General features: G+C 44.1%; 1 protein-coding gene across 6 annotated transcripts in view; it reads left to right on the forward strand.

Annotated features, from left to right (window-relative positions):
* Ldah (lipid droplet associated hydrolase) overlaps positions 1-5,557 on the forward strand; it is a 154,812-nt gene extending 149,255 nt beyond the window's left edge. For 5 of the 6 annotated variants that reach the window (XM_045149046.1, XM_045149049.1, XM_004663763.2 and 2 more), the window contains one exon: positions 3,488-5,557. In XM_045149046.1, the coding sequence (XP_045004981.1) occupies positions 3,488-3,679 (192 nt within the window). In that variant the 3' untranslated portion in view covers positions 3,680-5,557. The remainder of the gene's footprint in view (positions 1-3,487) is intronic. The other variant, XR_006637149.1, reaches the window with a different exon arrangement.
* Positions 5,558-8,558: the final 3,001 nt, after the last annotated feature.

The raw sequence follows: 8,558 nt of genomic DNA on the forward strand, positions 1-8,558 counted from the left end.
TGAGCCATGTTGGGTTCATTTTTGGTCTGCTTCAGTGCTGAGGTGTTGGGGGGCCTCTGAGGCTCTGGCTCTCTGATTTGGTAGGAGTTGATTTTTCTCTGTGTTAGTCTCCTTCCCCTTTGTGCTGGTATCCGGTTCATCAGGAAAACAGCACCTTTGCTTGCTTCGCCAAATATCCTTAGTTTCAGTTGGGCCCCTTTTGTGGTATGTTGAGGCAGCTCTCTCCTTAGGATCTGCATCTATCTGAAAAAGAGCAGCAGATTCTCCAACGGACAGTAAGTTAGCACCCAGAAAATTGAGATAACACTTACTTTTTTGATAGAGAGTTTTATAGGTGTAGGCCCTCTTATACCCCATGATTGATGGTAGCTTGATATTGGAGAGTGGGCTTATGTTTGGGTATGGTTCTGACTTGTTTCCCAGATCCAGCTGTGGGTCTCATACCACTGAGGGCATCAGTTAGCCAAATCAAGAGCAGTTGGTTCCCCCCCATGGCTGTGTGCCACTATTGCACTTGTGTGCGCATCACATCAGGTTATTTGTTGCTGATTAGGTTAGACCATGAGTTGCTTGGACAGATACTGGTCATTTCCCCCAGCCGCCCATGTAGTACCTTCTGGCACTAGACACGCTGACTGTCTGGGGACTGACTCTCTCCTGGCTTCCAGCCATGCCATTCCATTTTACGTGTCAGCTGCGTATGAGGTCAGGTGTCTGCCTTAGTCGCTTTTTATGTCATTTCAAAGACAGAGTCTTTCACTGAACCCAGAGCTCACCTATTCCAATGACAAACTAGCCAGCAGGCCCCAGCATCCTCCTGTCTCCGCCTCCCAAACACTGGGATTACAGGTGCACACCATCACACCTGGCACTTTACGTAGATGCTAGGGATCTGAAATGAGAGCCTCATGCTTACACACCAAGCACTTTATTGACTGAGCCATCTTCCCAACCCCTCATACTACTTGCTGTTCAGCCTCCTAGAATATACCATGTGCCCCATAATTACTTAGACATGATTTGTCTCCTGGCACCTTAAGATGGATTAAGGGTCCCTAAAATCCATGCTAATTCATTACCCTGCTCACGTCAGACTTTCATGCACGAGGGAGAGGAGATGGTGTTTCTCGGTGCTAAAAGCTCCAGCCAGGCTCATCTTTGGAAGCATTTCAAGTTCAAATTGCCTCATTGAGGAGATGTGAAGTTCTTCATGTAAGGCAGAAAGCAAAAGCAAATATAAACAATAATGCTTTTGTCATTGAGGCTTTGTGAAGGATGGATCTTTTCTAGAAGCCCTTCTTCCTTCTGGCTGATTCTTTCATAACAGAGTTTTCTCAAGACTCATCACTTTAGCATGTACTGGTCATAGGGCCCCACAGTGTCTAGCTATCCATTTCCTGAATCATTTCAGATTGCTCATGGCAAGGAGAGCAACTTTAGGGAGAACCTAGACTTATTGGCCTTGTTAGTAATACCGGTAGGTAAGTTTTACTTCCAGCAGTTATTTTCCTCCCTCAAAGGGAAGCTGGAGCCAGGGTAGTTTCTGAGAGATCTTGACTGGAATATCACCACTTATGAAGTTATAGCTCAAGAGCTGTACAAGGAACTATTTTAGGATTACAGAAAAATTGGTACCAGTAAAACTAGGCAACTGCTGGGCTCTTCTTCAGGAAGCAAAAATAGTTTTAACCTGTTAAGAACCAGGGCAAAATGAATTTTGTTTTCTGAGCTTTAGAGTATCTAGAAATGATGGCAGTGAGCAAAACTAAAAGAATGGGAAGAAGAATTGATAAATAAATGGAAGTGACAGTTCCTCAGCAGCATACAAAAGTAGAGCCCTGATGACATCCAGAGAAATGCCCATATCACCATGCAGAGTAGGACTGCTACTTGGGGTTTAATTGTTAATCATTTACTCTGGTGTGATGCATAATTTTACTCTTTAAGATGTCTCTCTTTACTAAGTATAGACTATCATCCATTACCCCTCTCTGCCCCTTCAGGGTTATACCCCACCACCTGGTACTTTAGCCACTGGTGATTGCTTCTCGTTCTCTAGCATTGTCATGCTTTTCCATACTATGACATCTGCTTGGCTAAGGGCTCAACTTGGGTATCAATTATTAGGAATCATTCCTGCCTGCTGCTTCCCCTCCAGCTGCTCCTATCTGGGCTCCCAAATTACCTTGTATGTGGGTATCCTGTGTCCCATTTCCCCATATTGTGTCTTGTCTTGGCTTTCCAGGTTCCTGATAAAGAGAAGGTATTCACCAAGTATTAGCTGAACAGACTATGCCTGAGCAATTGTTTGTATGAGTGACACAATTTGGTTTATTAGAGAAGCAGGAAGTGAGTATTTTCTGACTGCCTAGGGGTTTGAGCTGGCAGACTAGAACTTCTTGTTTGGGTGTGTTTTTGTAATATGTATTATAGGATTCTTAAATTTTAGTCCTTTTTGGAGAAAGGATTACTATGTGCTCTTCTGAATATAAGATTTCACTAGAAGCTGGGCATGGTGGTGCATGCCTTTAATCCCAGCACTTGGGAGGCAGAGGTAGGAGGATCACCATGAGTTCAAGGCCACCCTGAGACTCCATAGTGAATTCCAGGTCAGCCTGGACCAGAGTGAGACCCTACCTTGAAAAATCAAAACAAACAAAAAAACAAACAAAAGAATACATAGCAATTTTGATTGAAGCATGGCAGCTTAGTACTATATAATGTGACATCAATATGGTACCTACAAGTGTCCATATACAGGTATAGATAAACCTCCAGCAAAGGTCTTAGTAATGCCTCAAAAGAGACTCAGGTGCTTGCTGTCATCTGAAGTATTGTTAAACCTCCTCATGGAATTCAACATTCTCTCCTGTTGCATAAAGCCTTTTCTTAGAAATTCCATAAACTGAGCTAGAGAGATGGCTCAGCAGGTTAAGGTGCTTGCCTGCAAAGCCTAAAGCCCTGAGTTTGATTCCCTAGTTCCCCAGCATGTGATACCAGATGCACAGTGGTGCGTGCATCTGGAGTTTATTAAAAAACATTTTTTTTAAAGGAAGGCAGGGAGGGAGGGAGGGGAGGGGAGGGGAGGGGAGGGAAGAGAAGGGCCATAAACTCTTGGAATGCTGATTATACTTCATCTGCATTGAAAGGCCTGAGATGAGCTGACTTTGCATTCTGACTTCCTCACATCCATTCAGCAAACCTTTCCATATGTCTACCAAGTGGCTTCACAAAAGTATTAAGTTTGAAGTGGTCATGGCCGGTTTGTTTTAGAGAGTCATGTGGAAATCTACCACACTGAGCTGCCATACATGGGTTTCTTTCCATCAAATCCTGTGACCTGTGAAGGCTTGCTGCCTCCGGAGAGCCACATTCTAGAGCCACCTGAGGGCCAGGCTCAGGTGCTGCCTTCAAAACATTGCAGTCTATTGCTGTCCACTTTTATGGAGAAGAAAGTGTTTTCTAATGAGATATTCTTGTCTTCCAGCTTACCTTTTACTACAGTCAGACAGATCCTTGGTGCCCAATGAAGTACTATGAAGACATCAAAAAGGCTTTTCCAGAAGGAGATATTCGACTCTGCGAGAAAAAAATTCCTCATTCTTTTGTCATCCATTTTAGCCAAGAAGTGGCTTGCCTGGTTGCTGAGTGGCTAAACAATAATCTATCCAAAATGTAAAGATTGGCACAGGAAAGAACACCTATAGACCAGTACATGGAGGCTGTTGGCATACTGTGCAACTATTTAATTCATATTGATGCTTGGTGTTAAAAAGGAAAAAAGTGAGAACCTCTCCCAACTCCCTGTGCTGCAGACTACAGTGAACACAGCTGATGGATCCTTCCATAGGACTATAGCACACTTTCCCAGACTTGGGGAACACCATGCTCTACATGAAAACTTCTCTGCATACAGCCCAGCAGCACCAGACAGGATGGTTTGTTCAGCAGAATCCTTGCAGACAAAATCTAAATGCTTTTGGTTTTAATTGAGTACTGATGTTCCATCAGAAGCATTCCATTTTCTCCCAGAAATGGGCCCACATAGCATGATCATTCCTTAAGGGTAGTGTGATTTTGTCCTCCCAAGCCTGAATCCCTTGGAGAAAGATGGGCTCTCATGTGCTACCAGCCAGTGGTTAGTGTTGACTGGTGAGTGATGGTCCTTTTGCATGGCTTTTATACTGGAGCAAATAACTTCTCAGAGGGAAGGCTCTAAACAGAAGTGCTGTTAGTCCAAGGAGAAGACAGTTAGATCAGATGCTCAAACTATAGCAGGTGCCACACACAAGTCCCTACTGGCATCTGCATGAGGAGGCCATCTGGAAGGCTGACCTTGGAAGGCAAGATTCAAACTCTGAGTACTTTGATACAGAAAAGGCTCAATAGCATGAGATCAAAAAGTACTGGTAAAGCTGCTACTGGAATGGAGAATAGCAGCTGCAAATCTCCTTTAGCAGTTATTTTACATTACTCTTTGTTCTCAAGCTCTGCTGTGTGAAATTGTGTGTTACCTGCATTTTGTAGAGCTTACAAAAGATACTAAGTCTTCATGACTTCCCTCATATAACCACCAAATGAATTTTTGAAATAGATGTTGTACCAGCAATTATAGCTGTGTCTGGCTTGACCTCTGTGTGCTAGGGAAAAGATGTGGCATGAGCAGTTTGCCTGAGTTAAGCTCGGCTGTTGAAGAACAACAACACTTTGCCAGGGCTCCTTTTAAAGAGGAAGATCAGGTTTAAAACAACAGACACTCATTTCCTCTGGGAATTACAGAGCTAGGCATGGTAGCACATGCCTGTGATCCCAGCACTCAGGAGACAGAGGTAGGAGTTTGAGTTCCAATCCATCCTAGGCTGTATGGGGAGAACCAGTCTTACCAAAACAAAAAAGGAGAGAAAGAGAGCAAAGAAAGGGAGGGAAAAAGAACAGAGAAGAGAAAACTTGATAAGCAGTGGATTCTCCAGTAGTTCTTCCTGTGTTCTTGCCAGCCACATGGATGGTCATTATGGTCTTTATCATACGAGTAAAAAGCATGAGCTGGCTCCTTGAGCCAGACCCTTGGTGATTTCTAGTTTGTTTAGAGCCAAGAAACAAGCTCCAAAGACAGTTCATGTGACCTGGGGTTCAAACTTACAAGGCCCTGTTGCCGCCACTTCTCTACTCAACCCTTAAAGAGCCAGGGACTTCCAGAGGTTTGGTTTTTCTTCAATACACTCTGTATTATAACAACAACAACAAAAGTCTCAGATTTAAAAAGACTTAAATATAACAATCTAATATAACCCTGCATCTAGATTGGGTGATTTTTATTATAAATTTTGGGAACACATTGGATAGTGTCTGATGTGTTAATTTTCTGACATAAGTGGTTGTGTTATGGAGCAAGGAGTAGGAAAATGATCTTATTTATACTGAGAACACAATAACATATCTGGGGACTACGAGGTATCATGTCAATTACAAACAATTCATTCAGAGGAAAATAATGTTCTCTGTGCCTACAAACTTATTGGAAACTTGAAGTATATAAAAATAATTATACTTAAAGAAACCTGTCTCCTGCATATCTCTCTCATTTTTTTTTCCAGGCAGTAAATTTCTTCTACACAGTAGAGACCTGAGTTCAAATTTTAAATGTAGCATTCATAAGTTTATGATGCTATATAAGACTTCACACTCCCTTAAGCCCCCAGCTTTCTGTTTGGGGTAAGATGATTTGTTTGTTTGTAATGAGGAAACCATGAGACCATCCATATAGCATTTAGCATCTTAGCTGGTTCTTTAACAGGTACCTAAAAGGAAAGGAAAGCAAGCTTATTCTTCCTTTACCTCTCTGGTGCAGTGGAGGAGCCTGTGCTAGCTGTTGCCCAGTTTGTAACTTGAATCTTGTAGTCTCAGCATTTTTGGCTCATGTACAGGAGTGACACTTGTTCACCTGGCTCAGCTTTCTGGCCTTGGGCCACTCAGCCTTCCCCCACACAGCCCAGGATGCTCTCACAGTTGGCTTTGAAAGGATTAGGTAAACAAGGCATTTCTTAGAGAGTATGAGACATCTTTTCTGTTTCTGCCTCCTGAAGGGAGCAAAGAGTAGGATGTACTCAGGCTCCTTCTTTACTTTAGGGTAAGAAGTCAAAGGCAAGGACCAAGCCTGCTCTGTGCACAGATATATCTCTGAAGGTTTGAGCAAAACTCTCCTAAAGAAGTAGTGAGCACAAAAAAGCTTTTATGGATGTCTTTATCATCACTTTCTTAGGGGCTGAGACTACTGGCTATGCACATACAGGTGTAGGTAAGTGATCTCATTGTTCCAGGTAAGGAGCAGCTGTGTCTGGTAGCAGGCAACTCCAGAGCAAGACTGGTGTCAGTGAGTGTCTGATGAGGCTTCAGGTGACACCCTCAGAGTATGGCAAATGTCATAGAGAGAAAACTATGGTGGAGAAGGACATGAGTCCCCATCCCTCCCCAGGAGTTACTGGCAATTAATGGTTGCTAATGGTGCTAGAGACATTTTCTGTGGTGTTGCCACTGTTAAGTTGCATGTGCTCAGGTAACTAATCTGCCACCCATGCTCATGCAGGAATACCTAATTAAACTCAGTGGGGTCACATGCAGAAGAAAAAAGACACCAAAGGAATTAGTTGGGAAGAAAAGGGGATTCAATGTAAGGAAGATGAGGAGGGGGAGACAAGAGAAGATAATGGGAGGGGATTATGTTCAAAGTACATTATATACATGCATATAAATTGGCAGAAAGAAAAGCTAGGGAAAGGGGAGAGGAGCCTGCCTCTGGTCCCCAAAAGATAGGCAGAATTTAGGTGTGGCATTGAGGAGAGACCAAGTTCATAGTGGGCTGGAGAAATGGCTTAGCCAATAAGGCACTTGCCTGCAAAATCAAAGGACCCAAGTTCAGTTCCCCAGTACCCATGTAAACTAAATGCACAAGATGGTGCATGCATCTGGAGTTCAATTGCAATGGCTGGAGTCCCTGGAGCACCATTCTTTTTATCTTTATCTCTTTCTCACTCTCAAATAAAAATAAGAAATTAATAAAATATTTTTTAAAAAAAAGAATGTTCATAGTGTTACAGCATCTCCTACTGGCAACCCTGACTGTCCACTGTAAGAATGACCACTGAGGGACAAAATAAGTGTCTTGCTCAAGATCTACAGCTGGTGGATGGCAGAGCTGGGATTCCAATTCACTGCTCTGGTGTCATATCTCATCTTTTGTCTACACCATGCTGCCACCTCATGGAAGCCACAATGGACAGCCTAGCAAAAGTGGAGGGATGGGAAAGGAATTCCCACGAAGGGACCTGTGGGCAAAGGAAGTCACAATGAAGTCATTTAGAAACTGAATGCTGCAACGTTGTCAGTTTTCAGAGGCAAAACTTCATCAAGAAGTAGGTTGAAAGAAGGAAAGACCACATGCTAAGAGTATACCAAGGGTCACCCCCACCCCCACCGGCACCTCTGCCATGAGCCCCTGGCCACCTAGTGCGTTTCTCCAGACTCATATGCAGCTACTGTGCACATGGGCTCACACTTAAGCCTTGAAAAGCACTGCTCCTGCTTTTGTCATGCCCACCTCTGCCCCAGCCCCGGGGGTCAACTGCTCCAGCCTCCCAGAGAACACCTCCTTCAGCCTCCCCCAAGCCCAGGCCATGTATCTGCTCACTCACTTGCCATCACTACTGCAAAAACAGCAGCTTCGCTGGCCAGCTCTTCCCTTACCCCACCACCTGCACGTCTTCCTGGCATTCAACGGGTAGTTTGGAAGATGGACTTGTAATCATCTTTGTACTTGCAAGAGGAAAGGGACTACCACTAGGATCAGTACACATCTAAATGAATGGAAGTTTCTTCCATGGCTAATAGGCAAGTTCTCTAGTCATGCAGATTCTCATAGTGGGTCCAGCTACCAGGAAATCTCATTTGAGGGCCTCTTACTCCTCAGATTGGGTACGCCAGTGAGTGTCTGGAATGTAGACACTTTGTCCCTTATGCATTTCCCCAGCAGAGCCTTGCACAGCTGGATCAGAGATTTGAGGACATCAACTCTTGGCTTCCTGGCACCAGGGGACTACAAAAAAAGCAAAGCCACTATCACCCATGGCCCATTCACCTCATTTGATACAGCTGTAACAGTTACTTCCATTCTTCTATGATTAGCAAACCTCTAGGGCTTGGAATATTGGCTTATTTGTTGAGCACTAGCCCTGAACAGCACCCCAAATGGGAATTAGAGCAACAATACACAAAACAGTGGTGAGGGAATACTGAGCTTTCGTTTTGTATTGCATTCCTCAAACATTCTGGTGAAGGAGCCTTTGCTGACCTCCCCATTGTGGGATGGATTTCTTTACTGGGTAAGTCTATGGGAAAATTCCCCTTCCCTGGGATGGGAATGTGACCCCTGGCTGGGCGTCCATTAGAACCACAGGGTGTGGGTGCACCTGCAGGGTCTCCCTCCCTCACATAGGGACTACATTCTCACTTCTGCAAATCCACCCTGCTCAGGCCCTGCAGAACATCTGGGCTTCCTCGTATTG

Source organism: Jaculus jaculus, chromosome 5 (assembly GCF_020740685.1).
Source record: "Jaculus jaculus isolate mJacJac1 chromosome 5, mJacJac1.mat.Y.cur, whole genome shotgun sequence".
NCBI classification, from domain to species: Eukaryota; Metazoa; Chordata; class Mammalia; order Rodentia; family Dipodidae; genus Jaculus; species Jaculus jaculus.